The following is a 19665-nucleotide window of genomic DNA, read 5'->3' as shown; positions in this document are numbered from 1 at the left end:
CTCAGGTGAAGCTCCAGTTCAGCACCACCACTCCCAATGTACAGTGGATGGCTGATGAAAAAAATACTCCCATTTAAAAATACTGATATCTTTGGAATATTATTTTAAATAGTGATATGTTCCTTTGGGTTATAAAATACAAAACAGTGTCCCTAACTTTTGTTGTCTTTTTTTTTTGTTAATCAAATTTCAATCATTTCTTGTAGTCATCTAATCCAGGGAGGCTGTTTGCTATTTTCCTATTCTAAGCATACTAACAGTAGAATGCCCCAAATGGGTATTCTAACAACATAGCTAAAATGTTTTAAGTAAGTTTTGTAAATTCTGCTCCAGAGAAATCTCTACACATCAAGACTGATAAGGATATCCTCCTTAAGTTATCTTTAAAAATATTAAAGAAGATGAAGAACAGACTTAAAATATCTCTGTTACCAGAAAAGGACCATAATCTATTCCTACCTTCTGTTGTCAGACCCTAAATACGTTCCCAGTCAATGACAAAACAGTCTTCCTTCCCAACCTTAATTCCATGTCAACTGATCTGTTTATTTCTTTTGTATTTTTTTATTAGTTATTTCTTTAAAATAAAATAAAATAAAATCTTGGGTATAGGCTACGGGGAAATTTTTTTTTGAAATATAGTAAATAGATTTGTGGACCAAGGGAAATAGGCTTTACCCACCTAAGGAAACAGTGACTAAACTCACTGTGAAGATGCTTCCCAACACTATACTCCAGTGAACAGTTCTCAGGTGAGGACTACACACCCCTGGAGGTATCAAGACCTTCTCAGGAGTTCCTTTCAGGCCAAAGCCAGAAAGGTATTTACATATTTTATTTGTCCTTTCACAAATTTGCAGTAATATTTTAAATCTTTTCAAGGATACTTCTAAATGTTCAAATATATCAAACTATAACTTAGAATTTAATATTTCACTCTAAAATTTTAAGAAAGTATAACTTTTTTATATTTAAAGATGGATCACTGATTTAAAAGAGGAGATTAGATACTTCAAACCCATTAAGGTGGCTATAATATTTTAAACACACACAGAAAATAACAAATGTTGGCAGGGATGTGGAGAAATTGGAACGCTTGTGCATTGCTTGTGGGAATATCAAATGATGCAGCCACTATGGAAAAAATTATGGTGGTTCCTCAAGAAATTAAACATAAAACTACCATATAATCCAGCAATTCCATTGCTGGATATACACTCAAAAGAACTGAAAGCAAGTACTCAGATATTTGCACACCTATGTTCATAGAGCATATTCAAAATAGCCAAAAGGTAGAAGCAACCCAAGTGTCCATCAATGGATGAATAGATAAACAATGGATAAAACGTGGTATATACCTATAGTGGAAAAGAATCTAAAGCGCTACACCTGAAACTAACACAATATTGTACATCACCTATAGTTAAGTAAATTTTTTTTAAAAATCAAGAAGCAAAAAAATGTGGTGTATGGTATATACATACAATTGACTATTATTAAAACCTAAAAAGGAAGGAAATTCTGATATAGGCTGCAACATACATGGACCTTGAAGACATTATGCTAAATGAAATAAGCCAGCCTCAAAGGACAAATGTTGTATGATTTCACTTACATGAGGTACCTAGAATAGTGAAATTCGAAGAGACAGAAGGTAGAATGGTGATTACCAGGGACTGGGGGAAAGGGAGAAATGGGGAGTTAATGTTTACTAGGTATGAAGTTTCAGTTTGGGAAGATGGAAAGGTTCTGGAGGTGGATGGTGGTGACAGATGCACAACAATGTGAATGTACTTAATGCCACACAACTGTATATTTAAGAACAGTTAAAAAGATAAATTTTATGTTAGGTATATTTTACAACAATAAAAAATTCAACATATAAAAAAGGGGGATTAGAAAACCTCCTTCTTCAACCCACCACAGCTGTACTATCTAAATTTAAGGATATTTTTAAAAAGATGAAACTAATACACCAGAGGTCTCTGATTCACAGAAGGGAAAACTCTACCAAAAAAAAAAAAAAAAGTGCAAAACTGTGAATAGACAAAAACATGAAAGTTATCATGTCTTCGACCTCAAAGATACTGGTAATTTACATTATTGTGTCTAATGCAACAGAACATTTTCAAATAGTTGTAGTATCATTTTGAAATTAAGCACCTAGAATTTAAAGAAAAAGGAAGTGAATATTTTTAAATGCAGGCATAATGAACATTTTAAAAGCCAAACATTTTAACAGCTTTTCAAACTAGAAATGAAAAAAGCTACTGAAGCACTTTACAGGGTAAGCTACTGTATTGCATTAGTTAACTAAGAAAGCCTTATACAACTGAGATTGCTGAATGCCTACTGGATAAGTCAGTTAAAAAAAAATAAAATAAAATAAGGTATGACAGTGCCAGTTTCCAATGACACTGGAACTCCTCAAATGAAACATCTGGCTACAAATGTGAAGCCTGAGTTAATATCCCATCTGTAGAATTGTACTTTTGTCTTACACATGGATTGATCTACAGGGGTAACTGAACTTGCTGTTTCTTTTGTATGAGATGACTACTTGGTGCTGATACTAACTGAAGAATTTTTTGGTATGTGAATGCCTGACAATAAACACTAGCACTGAAACAGTGAACATGTTGAATAACTTTTTGGAATCCCACAGTTTATCCTTGGAACAAGTATGTTGACGCTTGCACTCCCGGTGCAAAGGCAGTGGTGGGTAAAATGGCAGGTGCCTTGGCTTGAATCAAGGCAGTAACAGTACTAGAAATCCCTGTATTCTTCAGTGCCACTCACTCATTTGCATTTTTTAAAAAACGGTCAACTTAACTTAAGAATGCCCTTGATGAAGCAATAAAACTGTTATTAATTTTTGACCCTTGATTCACATCTTTTTGACACTGGATGTGAAGATTAGAAAGTCCACATAAAGCACTCCTGCATAATGACATGCAATGTTACCTCAGCAAAAGCACTCATGATTGATCGAGTTGAGTTGAACTAACTGTTTTCTTTCGTGGAGCACCATTTTCATTTCAGAGAATGACCGACAGACAAACTATGATCATACTTCACCTTTTGGCATTTTTCACATCAAGAATAAATTATGTGAACCTGAGCACTTCGTGGCAAACAAATGACTGTATTTGTTGCCAATAATAAAGGAAAAATTAAAATTTTAGAAAACTGTAACAACCACTGTGAGCTTGATAGTTTCCCAATACTTACACTCTTCTGATGAAATTGATGGTAATGTCAACGTATGTGGTTTTGAAATTGTATAACTAAAGGTGCTAACATCTGGGAGACTGGCATAACTCAGTGAACCAATGTTTTCCAAATGACCAATGTATGATGTTAGAACGTCGCACATGGATAGAAGATCTATTCAAAGTACAACACAAATGAATGAATTATAACGGAGTACAAAAAGTTTATTGGCATGATTTCAGATTCCACATTACAACTAATCTTTAAGAAACCAAACCCTATTGAGGTGTCATCCCCATGATTATGTTATGTTATGTAAGATTCCGTCTTGCTAGCCATCATGCTTTAGAGATCCTCCTTGCTGGCTTGATGAAGTAATCAGCCAGGATGGGACGTTCCACATGATATGGAACTGCAAGTGACCTCTAGGAAAGGAAGGTGACCTCTAGGAGCTGAGAGTGGCCTCCAGCTCATAGCCAGTAAAAGCTAGGGCTTTCAGTCCTACAGCTGCAAGGAATGAATACTGCCAACCACCTGAGTGAGCTCAGAATCCGATTCTTTCCAGTCAAGCCTCCTGAGAATGCAGCCTAGCTTTCATCTCTATCGTAGCTGGTGAGACTCGAAGAGGACTCAGCTAAGTGGTACCAAGGTTCCTGACCCATAGAAACTGTGATACGATAAATGTATGAGAAAGGAAGAAAAATAGAAACAAATCATCACTGTTGGATCTGCATGTAGCATACAGAAAGCTTATCTATAAGCACCTGGAAAAGCTTTTAAAATGCTCCTCCTTCTTCCAGCTACTTATCTATGCGAGGCAGGATTTTCTTCGTATATTTCAACCAAAACAACATATTGCAACAGAGTGAAAAAGCAAGCAGGCACATTTGAGAATCCAGCTATCTAATAAGCAAGCATCAAAGAGACTGGCAAAAACGTTACGCGGTGCCACTCTTCTCAATAAATCTTTTCTTTTCCTTTGAACAATATAGTTATTTTCATGACAACAAGTAATCTTGTTATGGGATCGTTATCCTAAATCAATTAAATATATTTTTTAATTTCTCAGTTAATTTAATTTCTGATATGGTAAATATAGATAGGTACAATCTGCATAGAAAAGCTCTTTCAGGTCCTGTAAAAGGGAAGAGTCAATAAGGGCGTTGAAAGCAGCAAGTCTGAGAACTGCTGCAATGTATCTATTTCCTCTAACTCTGCTTCCATGTGCCTATTTCCTTTATCTCTCCCCCTCCCTTCTTTCATTTATCTAGATTTTATCCATTTTTCACATTGGGCCATTCCAGGCAACTGTGAGTTCTCTCCCTTAATGCGTGGAGAACTCATCTGGCCCCTGGCTGTTGCTTTCTTTTCAGTAAGTATACACGTCTCTCCAACTGGATTGTGAAGCCCTGAAGGAAAGGGACTGTGTATGGCACAGAATAGGTGCTCAAAAACTCTCTAATTATACACTGAAGAGGAATTCAATTCATACAAGCCCCTGGGCTTCACCAATGCTCGAGGAAACCAGAACACAAAGGGCGTGGGATGAGGCGGAATTTAAGACAAACATGAGTCTCAATAAGGTACCTGAAGAGGCAGCTAAGAACAAGGGCATTGATGCTGAAATGCAGTGAAGGTAGCAGCAAGTGATATCAGACCAAAAGACCTTTACTTCTCAATAAAACAGGAAGCAAGTTATCTGTGGACCATTTTGGAGCAAAAACTTGAGGAACAAAGAGAGCAACACTATGGGGAAGGCAACAGGGAATCAACAGAATTTTCTCAATGTCTTATTGTAAAAGCAGTGAAAATGCATTAAAATGCATTAAACTGAATAGCAATTGTTATGAGCTGAACATAACAATTCAGCCCCGCCCCCCAAGGCTATGTTGAAGTCCCGTGGTACCTTGTGAATGTGACCTTATTTAGAAACAAGGTCTTACAGATGTAAATATCTTAAGTGAGGTTATTAGGGTGAGCCCTAATCTGATGTGATTTGTGTTTTTATAAGAAGAGAAGAGACCCAGAGGGAAGATGGCCATGGAAAGATGAAGGCAGAGCCTGGAGTTATGCTGCCACAAGCTGAGGAATGTCTGGGCCGAGAAGAAGCTGGAAGGGGCAAGGAAGGCTCGTCTCTGGAGGCTTCCAAGGGGGCATGAGCCTGCCAACACACTGATTTTGAACCTCTAGGCTCCAGAGCTGCAAAAAAAAATTGGTTGTTTTAAGCCACCCAGTGAAAAAAAATTGGTTGTTTTAAGCCACCCGGTTTGGCCACCCAGCTTGTGGTACTTTGCCACTGTGGTCCTAGGAAACGAATACAGCAACAGAAGGCTTCACTGTCCATAGTCACAGTCCCACGTAGCCCTCCCTGCTCACCCACAGACAAAAGTGAAAGAAAAGGCAGAAAGATCTGAAATGCAAATTTAGTAGGAGCAACCAAAAAAAAAAAGTTTTGTTTTGTTTTTTTACTAGAGATTTCTGAAGTGCAGTTTTGTTTTTTTAAGGTTCTGGGAAAATGTCTCTGATCAAACACTGCTGTCAAAACTCAAGCCCACTGAATCTCTATAAATGTGCCTATAAATACAGACAAGGATTATTTATCCATCTTGCATTTCCTCAACCCTTTGCTACAAAAGGAAGTAATCCAGCACCTAATATTTAAAGTTACCAATACTATGACTATGTCATGATGAAAGAAATACGGGAGGGCAAGTGAAACTCTTTCAACTTCTCCAAGATTTTATCAAGCCACCTGAACTTCTGGGCCAAGGTGACTCTGAGCTCACGTGCCGGCCATTCACAAGAGTCAAGATCTTATAAATCTTATCTGTATGAGATACTTGGCATTAAAGCCCACAGACTGTAATTTAAACCCTTTTAACACATACCTGATGTTAGGAATTTATCTTCAGCCTCACACTTTATCTCAACCCAGAAAAACAATGGGACCCTGTGGAGATTTCTAGAGTCATCTGACTTGATGATCCATCCAGGACTCCCTAAACATCAGGTAGCCCCAGTGGTTTTCTAACTATGGTCCCTAACCCGTTAGTGGGCAGTGAAATCAATTCAGTATCTCCCAACTACATTTTTTAAAAAACAATAGAATAAAAAATAAGAGGGCATCATTTATAATAAGGGTAAGCATCCTCCTGAAACTTATTTCATTTGAATACATGTGTTGTGGGTACTGGGTCATAAAGGAAAAACCATTACTGCTGTATTTATCAGTCCGTGTCCTGGCAGGAAACAGATGGTTCGCTCAAATTAGGCACTTAGAAGTTTAATAAAGAAACTATTTATAAAGGTTTGCCCAGGGTTAAGGGAAAACATTAAGGGATAGCACTCCTAAGTACTGAGGCCTTGCCATCACCTGGTACCCAAGGGGCCAGGGAAAGGAGTGGATGCAACACAGCAGAGAGAGGCACGCAGGGAGGGCTGCCTGATGGGAGCTGTGTCCTTTGGTAACGGGAAGCCGCCAACCCACAATGACCTGGCAAGAAGGGAGCTGCCGCGCTGGGACCTCTCCCATGGCTGACCCCAACTAGACAGCAGATAGCAAGAGAGTTTACACTGCTCAGCCTCCCAGGTCACAGGCGTGGGTCTGGAGGGGCAAACAGAGGGCTTTCAGCCACTGTGACTCCATCACAAAAGTCTGGAAGCCATCAATATAGTTCACACCGTCATCAAGTCAGTCTGACCACTTTTATTTCTGGACGCCACATTTTTTCCACATCTGCCCTCAATCCCAATCTTGAATCAAGGCTCTAATCCAATGTCAAAACGCTGATGCAAAAGACTGGCGCTTTTATGAACTCATGATTTATGATCTCAGCTGGGCCCTCAAACACTCCCTGGCAAGCCTCTCGTCCACGCTCAGCCTCCCACCTCTCCTACCCCCACCTACGGGGCTCCTGGAGGGCACAGACCGTGTCCCACTGGTCTCCGGATCCCCAGGCCGCAATGCCTGGAATGCAGGTGGAGTCACTGAACTGTCCATCAGTGGTGAACAGGGAAGCCTCAGGTGGCTCCCTCTCCCTCATTTCCACCCATACTTCCCTTGCCACAGAGGGTCAGCTCCTAAGTCTCATTTCTTGGCCCCTGAAGTTTCCAAGCCCATTTCCTCTTCTGCTTCAATATGTCTAACCTCCACTTCCACAGCCAGGGCGTGGACCAGTTCTCCACCTCCAGTCCCAGCTCCCTTTGTCTCCATCCTCCAGGATAATCGACAGAGAAAAGAAAACCAAACACTATCACCACCCCACCCGGAGCGCCTCACTGGGTCCTCATGCTCTTAAGGCAGTCATAGTGAAGGCCTCCTGGCCTGGACCCGGCCTCCCCATTACAGCCTCCTTCCTCCCCTCCCCTCCCACAGTCAGCCTGAGGAAACTTTCCATAATGCCATTCTCTTCCCACACCCCCCCGGTGTACACCTGCAGTCAGAGGCAGACTGCTTCTCTCTCCCCCGCTGTCTCCCCAGTACCCTCCCCACCCTCACTGCCCTGCAGATGTCCATTCCCTGCCCAGGTATAATTCTCAGTGAAACCAGCATGACTTCCCCAACTCTCCCCGCTCCAAAGTCAAAGTCAACCACTCCCTCTGTCCACCACCCCAGGGCCGCTCTACCACACTGTTGCTTATTTACATTCTTTTCTCTGCCCTTTTAGTCTGTAAAACTGATGGAGCAGGGACTACGCCTTATTTTATGCTATATCTCCAGCAAAAAACACAATGCTTGACCCAATGTCACTCCGTAAAATCTTCTCTGAAGTGACATTTGGATTGTTAAAAGCAACCGTAGCAAAGCATCCACTACTGGGGGCTCTGACTGAGGCCTCGCTGAATACGCGACATACTTTTTCAAGTAAGAGGTTGCAGTCATTACCCATCATTCTTAAGTCAGGTACCCCACTCTCTCCACATCCCTTCCCCAAAACAGGCCACCTATCTATAAACAGGGAGGAGTACAAATTATGTCTAGACATCCCTTGTCAGAAGCCCATCTTTGCTTAGAGGTTACTCTTTCTAGGGTTCGTGTCTACAAATAAAGAACAGTAGCGAGACTTGCTCTAAGTCTCCCTAAAAAGGTTTCAGAAGTCTATTACCAGAGCTCCCCACATACCCTTAACTTCTGCCTCAAATGAAGCAACAGAATGGGCCTGATCATTTCCCCTGCCAGTGTGGTTCTCTGGTCTTGCTGAGAGTGGTTTAGCCAAAGAGTTGCAGACATCTCTTCTGTTATCTGCCTCCATCACCAAGTGATGCCCCACCAGCTCCTCCTCCAGGGCCCAGGACCACCTGATGAGTTTAAGAGCCTCACCTGAGGCAGAGGACAGGCGCAGGACGGGGCATATTTACCTGGATGATACTTGGCACTGCATCTGATAGAGACTCACTTTAGAGTGAAACCTTTTTAAACATCCTGTCCTCTTGGTATCCCACAATTCCATCTCATGGCAACCCAAAGAGCGAGAGTCCGTCAATCAAAAGAACAGTAGGGCCCCGAGATGGGAGGCAGACCTCATTCGGCAGCCCCAAGATGCAGATACAGTGCCTTTCAAAAATAACGGATCCGGGCTTCCCTGGTGGCGCAGTGGTTGAGAGTCCGCCTGCCGATGCAGGGGACACGGGCTCGTGCCCCGGTCCGGGAAGATCCCACATGCCGCGGAGCGGCTGGGCCCGTGAGCCATGGCCGCTGAGCCTGAACGTCCGGAGCCTGTGCTCCGCAACGGGAGAGGCCACAACAGTGAGATGCCCGCGTACCGCAAAAAAAAAAAATAAAGAATAAAAATAAAAAAATAACGGATCCACCCAAATTGAGATAGTCCACAATCATTTTTAAAATCCACATGAAATTAATGAATAAAATGCTGAAAATCAAACATTGTTCAAATGTATGGGACAGCATGGCACAAATCTTCATGAAACAAAAACATATGATGTTCCTTCACTGACAATCCAGAACTGGCAAGCACTCAGTCTCAAAACTCTACAAAGTGTCAGAATTTGAAGCTGTTATTAAAGACAACCAGTGTGGCAGATATAACGGACCACTAAACTACTGCCTACAGCACATGTGGATGTGATGAGGTATTAGAAAGTAATCAAGAGAAAAGCTGCATTTAGACTTTCTTTTTAAAACTACACCACATTTAAAGATTTCAAACTTACAAAACATTGTGTTGAATACAAGGTCATTTTCATTTTTATGAAAGAAAACGATGTGAAATTTGATATAATTTCACGAGCATCTCTGGTATACATACTATATATCAAGTACTGTGCTAAAAATGGGGATAGGAAAATAAATAAGACTCATTCTTTGTTCTTGAATAGTCCACAGTAGAGTAAGGGAGGCAAGATGATTGCATTATGTGGCAGAGCCCAGCTAGTCGCTCTCCTATGTCCAAGCGGACTACTTTCCCAGGCCACTGCATCTAGACGGTGCACATGGCCAGTCTCACCAGTAGAGTGCTGACACAAAAGTGATGTCTGCCACTTCCAGGCCAGACCCCACGCCTCCTGTGGCATCCTCCACACTCTCTTTGTTCACCAGTTAGCACAGTGCAGGGGATCTGCAGAAAATGCCAAAGCCAAAAGGAACAGTGGGCAGCTGGTTGTATGGGTCAGAGCCCGCACCTCCCACCCAGAAAGAGAACCCTTTGCTGGGATAAACCACTGTCCTTCGGGGGCTGTCTGTTAAGTTGCTAGACCCTGACCAATAGACAGTATAATGTAAGATGTAGTTTTCAAAACAAAAGCACAGCATAGGGAGCTCTAGGAAAACAAGAATGTGGCCCCCCAAGTGATGGTGACGGGGAAAGGGAGGGAGGGAATTCCTAGAGAAGAGGCAACTGGAGACTCATCCCAAAAGATGAGCAGGATGTACCTGGGGTGGGGGAAAATGTGACAGAATACTATGTTGCACGTACGAATTTAAAGGGTACAAAGGAATAGAGAAGATACTGGACCGGTAAGCAAAGTGGGTTTTCACCTAAAAGCAATGTAGAGCCATTCAAATATTCCCAGCAATACTCCAGACATGATCAGATTTGCAGCTGTAAAGTCCTCAATGGAGAACAGTTCGGAAGAGTTGGGAGCTAGGAAAGGCAGAAAGGCCAGGTACTGGTCTGCTGCAGTTCCCCATGGTAGGAATGAGAAACGCAAGGTTTGGTGCAGAAAAGAGGAAGCAGATCAAAGAGATAGCATGTGGAAGCATCAAAGGAACTTTCTGACCAACTAGACAAGTGGTAGAATATGGAGGATGAGAGGTCATCAAGGAATGAAGGATTTCCAGGTTTCTGGATTAGATAACCAGGTGAATGGTGGCACCAGAAATGGAGGAACAGGCTACACGAGAATGGGGAGAAGCAGATGTACAGAGAACAGGCTGGGCTCGAACTGTACGTGGGACATCAAGGAGGTGAAGCCCACAGGCTGGTGGATATTGAGTTCTATAGCAAGTACAAGGCTAGAGGTGTGTGCTTGAGGGTAGCTGAAGCCATGGAATGCATGAGATCCGACTGAAAGAAAGGCCAGAACCCTGAGGCGCCAGCACACAAGGAAACAGTATTGAGAGCACCTGCAAAGACACAGAAGAGAAAGACATGTTTAAAAATCCTGGAGGGGCTTCCCTGGTGGCGCAGTGGTTGAGAGTCTGCCTGCCAATGCAGGGGACATGGGTTTGTGCTCCGGTTCGGGAGGATCCTACATGCCGCAGAGCGGCTGGGCCCGTGAGCCATGGCCACTGAGCCTGCGCATCGGGAGCCTGTGCTCCTCAACGGGAGGGGCCACAGCAGTGGGAGGCCCGCGTACGGCAAAAAAAAAAAAAAAAAAAAAAAAAAAAAAATCCTGGAAAGCTCATGGGTAAAGAGAGTATCAAAAGATGAGATATCATCAAAAGTAAGGACTGAAAAGTAACCATGGGTTTTAGCTGTCAGATCTTAATAATCTTGTTGAGAGCATTTTAGCTGGAGAATAACTTACACTCAGCTATTGGGAAAGGTAATAATGGAGACTAGAGCATAATTATTCCTTCTAAAGAGGTGTCCTCAGCTCCAGCTGATGGTTGCCATGTGGGAAAGTAAAGCCCAGTATTCTCAGAGCTTCTGGTTGTTTTTTCCCTAAAAGAAGACAGAACTCTGGATTTTTCCATGAAATCTCAAAATATTTAAACATGGCAACTAAGTCAAAATATAACACTGAGCAGAACTTAAAAAACATGTCTGTGGGTCATAGCAGGCCCCAGGAGCCCTGTGTTTGCAAACTCAGAGGCTGCTCAATGCAAGTCAAGTAACAGAACCAAAACCAAGTTAGAAACATGTGCCTTGTTGATGGTGAGTCAGTCCTATCCACGTGCTGGAAAGAGTATCTAGTCCACACATTGGGAGAGGAGAGGACTGAATAGGAAATAAAGCACTCTAGTCAGTCAGTGCCCAATAAACTGAAAAGCATTCTGGGAATCCAGTGTGGTATACATCTAGCTTATGCGCACAGGAAACTTAAAATCTGGAAACGACACATCCAAAGCTGAAAAATTCAGTAATTCAAGAATTCTAATTTATTCCTCCAGGTTAGTCCCATACAATATCATACCAGATTCTCGTTGCTGCACAGATTCTTAGATTGATCTCACAATTCATCAATAAAGATAATTGCTCTTATCTTCATTCAGATCCAGGAAGCTGATCTCAACTTGCAAAACAAACAAATTATTCCAAATATCTGAATACAGAGGAGATTCATTTTGAAAGTCAATCAGATGTTTCTTTACTTAACTTTACTTACTTTACTTAAAAAAAAAAAACTATCCTCATACATACAGATCCGCAAATCTTCTTAAAAATTCCATCATACCCACTACCCCATGAATTCAACGTTCATATTATCTCATTCAACTCCTGAACTCACACACACACACTATACACTCATTTACACTTTTGTTACTAAACAAATCTTTCCCTTATTTACTTACATATAAAATGAATGTTCAATTTAATAAGTTATTTGAGCACCTGCTGTGAGAATTCATTCAGGGTAGGAGTGGAAAGACAGTTGCTAATAACAGGTTGGTCCGTAGGTGTCTAAGACATAGTACCTGCCATCAAATGAGTTTAAAAATCAAATTAGTTCAGTGATACCAAAAGATTAGTGGTAGTAGATTAGTGGCTCTCAACCCTGGCTGGGCATTTTTTTTTTTTTTTTGAATACCTATGCCCAGGCTCCACTCCAAACCCACTGAATGAGGATCTTAGAGAAAGGGACTCAGGCATTTGTATTATTTAAAATGTTAAATGTTAAAATTAGAGGTAACTAATGATCAGCCAGGGTTGAGAGCCCTGCAGGATATGGCTCAATTACCCATTCATCTGTGACACGTAATTTTGATGATTAATTAATTACTCAATGATCCCCACCTTGACTACTTAAGACCATCTCCTCTCCACTAACTACTTAACTGAATTGGATTTAGAGTCTTGGACAATGACAAACTACCAGGATCCAAAGACAAGCCACCCCATAATTCTTGCCCCTTGGTCAATTCACCTGACCAGTAGAGTTCATCAAATGGCGGAGGGGGAGGCCACAGGAACCTCAAAGTCCCAGATTTCAGAACATAATTAAAGCCTTCCCCAAAGCTCCCTCCGTCTCTTCAGCATCTTACCTACTTCTGGCCTTATCTGATGCTGATTCAGCTGGCTCCCCACATTCCACAAATACCAGTTTCCTTTGTTTCTTCTCAGTTGGAGATGGCTACTTCTCTGCTGCTGGCCACAAACTCCAGAATGGCTTCCTTGGGCTTCACTTACCTTTCAAAGTGTACAAACCTCAACTCTATCCTCAATCTTGACATCTGCCTTTCTCCCATCTAAATTATTCAGGGCCCCGGAAGAAACGGGCTTAATTTACATTCATGTTCCCGCTAAACTTGTTTCTTTACCTCTTTACCCCTCTACCTGTATATCTCAGAGATCTTACCCAATTTTTCCATTTGTAATTAGACTGAGAAAGATCCTACATACTTGATGCAAATCCTGCAATACTTGTCACAGAAATTAGACTTCTCCCTATAACATAGAGACCTATACTGTAAAAGATAAAATTAAGAGGAGTTTGTGGATGTCCCATCCCTTTGCAAGAAACACAACTGCTATCATTAGGTTGATAGGTTACTGCAGCAGTTTGTAGATGGAATCGTCTTTTTAAAACAAACTCTAAAGAAATAAATTAGATAAATTACACTGCATAATGACCTACTAGCCTGTGTATTAATGACTGAGATTAAGGACCTGGAGACATAGTTCCTGGGTTCAAATCCCAATTCCACCATGCACTAGTCATATTTCTGTGTTTCTTTTTCCCCCACCTGTAAAATGGGGATATTAGTGCCTAGCTCATGGAGTCAGTCATTTAATATATGTAAGGCACCTAGAACAGTGCCTGCACCAAGTAAGCACAATTCATGTTTGTTGTTGTGTTATTACTACTGAGTAAGAGCTTAAAACCTTGCTGTCCAGGGAAACAAGCCTTTTAAATCTTTCACCTATTTAAAGACATTGAATTTATGCCAAACTGTTTTCCAAATTGAATTTTGACATTTCTGGTCTTTTCCCATCATTTTCTAAATTCAATGGATAAAAGCATGGAATTTATCAGAGTATTTCTTGACATTTTAGTTCCATTAGGAATACCATTTAATATTAGTTAAGCCTTGTTATGATTACAATGCTATTTAAAATGAAACTATGAGAGAGGAATATTTTGGGAAGGAAAAACATCACTTGCCAGTTATTAAATTGAGATTTTAAAAGCCGAAGAAGGGAGCGAGAATTTTTAAGTTGCAGGTGGCCTTTAAATGTCACATTCACTAATATATAAATGTAAACACAGAAAAATGTAATGTCTGGTAATAACAGTAAACTGATCAATACAATTATATTATGGGATATGTGATATTATAAATTATACTTTCAGTCCAGAATATCAATAGCTTTTTAACACCTTTTAAGATCAAATTACAGTGCATTAAATATCATACAGTTAGTTCCCCATGTGTTATTTATAAGCTTATAGCTTACTTCTATTACTTGGACAGCTCCAAGTATTAAACTTCTAAATATACAAAGTTTTAAAGATAAATTATTTTTAATAATAATTAAAAATAAGTTTATCATCTCAATAAACCAATCCTTCAATGAGATCTACTTTAATAATTTGCCTAGAATAACGCTGTTAGGTTTAACCCTAGCTTACTTTAGGGAAATATGATTTCAAGAACAACTGGTTACTTGTGTAAACCTCAGTTTTCAACTGAATTACACAATATAATCAGCACACTACTGTAACAATGGAAGAAAAACCATTGGGTAAATACTCATATAGTCATACAGGCCACTTTGATTATTTTCTCTCTCTGCCTCAATTCCATTAGTAAAGAGTCCCGCTTCCGAGATTATATTTTAGATATTAACAGATCATTCACTATGCTCTTCTCCAACTCTTGGCTGTTCAAGGCAACATACACATATATTTATCCAGGGTGGAATTTTTTCCTGTATAATAATTCTTAGTAGAGGCACAGAGGTGCAAGAGATTTTCTTAAAAGCCTCAACTGTATATTTAGAAGAAACACAATTACTTTTATGCCTTGCATAACCTCAAAGACATTAAAAGAAATTACATCTTTCCATTCTCGAAACTGGCCAACTCACCATTTCGACAGTTCTCACAGCACGAGAACAAATATTAAGAGAATCATTGACCTCTAAAGCAAGAGTTTATGACTTGTCCTGTTTGAGGAGGATTTGGGGCAAACAAGATATCCCATTTGGGGATTCAAAAAGATAAAAAGATGCTCTTGGATGCCTTCATTTAAAATTTCCATTAAAGAAGAAACAGAGGCCCAGCATGTTACCCAAAAATACGAGTTCCAGAGGCCAGCTAGGTCTTCTGAACATTTAAGCGTGCATTGCACACTTAAAAACACTCTTCCAGAGTTCCACTTAATTTTCACTTGCTCCTGACTTCAGGGACAGAGCTGGGGACACTCTTTGTCATCATTTCAATAGTCACCTGGGACCTGACACAGCCCACACACTTAGTAAATGTTGATAGACTGTGTGGTGTTAAAGTAAAAATAGCGAAGTGCAGACTGGTTGGTGTAAGCACACAGCATCCTTCCACCTGAGCTCCTGCCTTAGTCACTGAGGGAAGCCAGCTCACGTGGCTGAAATTCCAAGGGCTCCATCAGTTATAACTTCCGAGTATCTGATACTTGAACCAATCAACTTTCTAACCCAAAGAGTAGACGTAGGGCGGGTCTTAGCACGTCAAAAATCACACCTGAGGTTAGCAGCACCTTCAAGCGTTCCCTTGAGATCTGTTCGCTCAAACAACTTCTAAAGCAGTGCTTGTCAAACTTCAGTGGCCAGTGCAATCACCTGGGAGCTTGTTGAAAAGCAGACTCTAAAGCCGTGGGCTTGGACTGGGTCACCAGATGGTGCCTTTCTAACGAGCCCCCGAGTGATTCTCATGCTGCGGTACCCACGCCACCCTTGGACAAGCAAGGCCCTTAAACACCCAGGTCAGTTATATTAGCAACATCCAGAAGTTGCGGCCACAGGTCGTGAAAAATCAGGTCGCCCAGGTGCTCTGCGTCCCCCAAGCGTCGCCACCCTGTCCTCGGGGCACCTGGCAGGTGCCGAGGCCGCGGAGCGCTCCCGGGGAGCCCGCTCGCAGCCGCGCCCCCTCCTCCGCCCCTCCCGCGCGCTCCCCGCGCCGCGCCCACCTTCTCCCGGGTCTTCAGGTACCGCTGCAGCGCCTGCTGCGTGAGCTCCCGGACGTGCAGCTGACCCTCCTTGCAGGGCACCACGATGCCGGTCCTGCCGAAGCACACGGTCACTTTCATCCTGGCCCCCGGCGACCACGCCGGGCTGGGCCGGGCCGAACAGGTGTCTGGGCCGGCCGGCGCGGCCCCACTCTCGGGGGCCGCCGGGCGCGGGCGGGCACAGAGACCCCGGGGCGCCTCTACCCGGCGCCCCTCAGGGCCGGGGGCTCGCAGCAGAGCCCCTTCGCCCTGGGCAGGCGGCCGCCGGCGGGCGGGAATCGGAGAGGAGGCGGCAGCGGGGAGGGCTACCTCCCAGGTGGCGGGGGGCCGGGGACGCCGCGGTCCAGGGGCCCGGCTGCTCCTACCGCTCTTGCTCCGGCGCGGGCCCAGCCCAGGCGGCTGCTCCCTGCCCGCCAAAGCGAAACTGCCGGCCCGGCCCGGCCCTGGCCCTCGCCCTGGCGGCGGCGGCGGCGGCGGCGGCGGCGGGGCCGGCCTCAGGCCGCGGGCTGGAGTGGGCGGCGGCGGCGGCTCGCGGGGCCGGAGTTGGGAGGAAACTTTTGCGCCGGCTCCCAACTCCTCCGCGGCGCGCCTCACTCTGGGCTCCCGCGGCCCCAGGGCCAGCCTGGGCCCGGCTCTTAAAGGGGCCGCGGCGCTCCCCGGGCCGCGCAGTGCACTCGGCGGTTCGGGGCGGGGGCCGTGCGGGGCGGTAACCGGAGCCCGGAGACTTCGTCCCCTCCCTCGGTCTCTCCCTGACTCTGTCCCTCCCGCACACACATGGAGCTCTAGGGAATTGTAACGGGACCTCAGAGCTTCTCACCGGGGGATTGAAACCGGATCTCATAAAGCACACTCGAGGGAATAGCTGGGAGACTGCAGAGCTACACCCTTAAAACTAGGGGATTGGAGTAAGATTCTTGGAGAGCCCGGGAGCAGGTGCTTCTCGCCACGCCCACCAAAAACACCCCGAGGCGTGAAGGCTCCCAGGTACTGAGCTGCTAGGGTGGCCACAGGGCCTGTTAGGAACTTAGTCTGAAGCACAGCGTCGCATCTGTCCTCTGAAGCTCTTTGATGGTAAAAATGAAGGGATTCTTGGAGGCAACGTGGCAGTGGAAACGGTTCCTTTTACGGAGAACACTCAGTTTTCCCCCCAGAGGTCACATCCCAGACCCAGATATGATGGCGTATGTTCACGTATATCCTTCAGAAATGTGCTTCCTGTTGTGCATTTGACTAGAAATAAAAACATTTCAACACGTTTAGGCTCATGATTTGGCAGGTGTGTATCCATCACCAATTGAAATTGACATATCTGGGGGGAAAAAAATGAACAAATAACATCTGTACCATTTTTAGCTCACACATGAATGAGCTCCTTTGAGCCTAACAATAGCCCTGTATTATTCTTCCCGTTTTATCGTGAAGAACAGTACCCAGGGGGGTTAAGGGAATGAGCTGACTATGGAGTTAGTTATGCTAAGAGGAACTCTGGTTCTTCCAACGCTGAATCCCTGGTCTCCCCACACAGTTTTCTTCGCAATCCAGCTCATTCAACAAGTTCCTCAGGGCTACATCATGTATTTCTCTAAAAAAGAGATTTGTTCCAATGTCAAGATGCACTTAAATTGAATTTGAATTGCCTAGGACAGTATAATAAAGCACAGGAGATTAAATTTATGGGCTCATGGGCTTTCACTTTTAAATTTTTTTAATTCATTCATACATGCCATATATATATGTGTGTGTGTGTGTATATATATATATATATATATATATATATATATATACACACACACACAAATACATGGTCTTCTATGTACAGGGCCTTATATAAGGTCAATGGCATCAAAGAAAATCATGTGGACCAAGAAGTTGATTTGAAAAAGATGTATATTAGTATTAATTTGGTTGCAAATCCAATACAAACTAATTTAAATAAACTAAAGACAGGATCTATTTCCTTATAAAATCAGAAAAGCCAAAGCGCACTCCTTTGAGGCAAGATTGAATCCAGAAACTCAAACAAAGTCCTCAAGAGGCGTCTCTCTCCATCTGTTGGCTCTGTGTTCCTCCTCCGTGTTGTCTCCATTCTCAGACAAGCTCTCCCCAAAGGAGGCAAAGATGGCCGCCCCCAGTGTTTCAGGTTTACACAGCCTTAAAGCCAGCCATCTCAGACATCAATGAGCCTTTTCCTGGTGAGGACTTGCATATCCAAGCTTAAGTCACATACCCTCTCTCTGGCGAGAGGAATGCAGCATTTATTGGCCACGCCTGATTCACTTGCCACCAAATCATATGGTGAACCCCAACAGATGAGACAAAAAAAAGAACATTTAGCCATGACAAAATATAAGCTTGCTTCCCACCCTCAAAAGTCTTATAGATAGTAGAGGCGACAAGGCCTACAGATGTGAGAAGTTAAATAGAAACCACAAAACAACAATGAATGTGATAATTCTACTGAACATTATTGATTTAGATACATGCCAGGCACTGTTCTAGGTGAAGATAGATAGATATAGGTAGCTATTACCTATGTCCATGTATATGTATGCATCATATGTTATGTATCTACATCTTATTTTCCTTTGCAATAACCTTATACGAGAGATGCTTTTGTTATCTTCCTTTTAGAGATGAGGGAACTGAGGCCAAGGAAGGTTAAGATCACATTTCTTAGAAAGTAGTGGAGACCAGATTAAAACCCAGGGTATCTGACTCCAGAATCTTCATAGTCATGGCTATGCTGATCTTACATGGGAAGTACCAAATGAGCAGGGCTAGCAAATACTAATGCAGGGCATTCATATGTGACACTTAATATTGGGTATTATATGGACATGTAGAATGGTACAGAGCAAAAATTTTTAGCTGATGAGATAAACTTGCATGTAACCATTCTTTAATGCTTCATGGCTTTTTTTCTTCTTCTCCTTCACACTTGCTCCAGACTCCTCCTCTTCTGCTCAGATAATGAATAGCTCCTGCACTTCACATCACAGAGTTCCTCTTGGCCCAGCTTTAGCCCCTCCCCAATACCTAGAGCCCAGACCCACTGTCCTGGCTTTGAGAAGCCCCAAGTGAACCACGAAGAACACCCAGGCTCTCCAAATCCCACTCACAGAAGGAGTGGAATCAGGTCTCGTGAATGCAGCAGAGGTTGTGAGGTGTGAGATGAGGAACAGATGAAGGTGGGCACAGATACGAACAAGGCATTGTACAATCCTGCACACTATGGCGTAAACATTAATGACCCAAGCTAGTATTATAAAAAGAGTTTAGCGTTTACATTTCATGTTCATTAAATAGCCAGATTTAATTTGTTATTCAACCTTATCACAGCATACACAGAAGCAATTTATCATATATTAAGAAGTGATAGAAGAGAACATGGTTGCAACACACAGACAATCAGGCCCAGCAGATTCCTAAGTCAGTATTTCATGCCCCGTGGGACCTCCTGGGCAGAAGGCAGTAAATAATTTGCCTTGATTGAGTAACACTAGAGGATTCTAGGCCTGGGCTCCATTTTCTTGTTTTGCCTGTTGGAGAGGTAAATATTGCCCGCGGTGTGATATTTTCCCATTTGTTATCCAACAGCTTAGCATGCTTTGGAGTAGCCTGTGAAA

At 43.0% G+C, this 19665-nt stretch overlaps 1 protein-coding gene across 1 annotated transcript in view; it reads right to left on the bottom strand.

Annotated features, from left to right (window-relative positions):
• PARD3B (par-3 family cell polarity regulator beta) overlaps positions 1 to 16674 on the bottom strand; it is a 1037324-nt gene extending 1020650 nt beyond the window's left edge. The window contains exon 1 of the mRNA XM_012532519.3: positions 16001 to 16674. Within this exon, the coding sequence (XP_012387973.1) occupies positions 16001 to 16120 (120 nt within the window). The 5' untranslated portion in view covers positions 16121 to 16674. The remainder of the gene's footprint in view (positions 1 to 16000) is intronic.
• Between the last annotated feature and the right edge of the window lie 2991 nt (positions 16675 to 19665).

Source organism: Orcinus orca, chromosome 7, assembly GCF_937001465.1.
Source record: "Orcinus orca chromosome 7, mOrcOrc1.1, whole genome shotgun sequence".
Lineage (NCBI taxonomy): Eukaryota > Metazoa > Chordata > Mammalia > Artiodactyla > Delphinidae > Orcinus > Orcinus orca.
The sequence above is the reverse complement of the archived record's forward strand: the minus strand, read 5'-3'. Positions and strand labels throughout refer to the sequence as shown.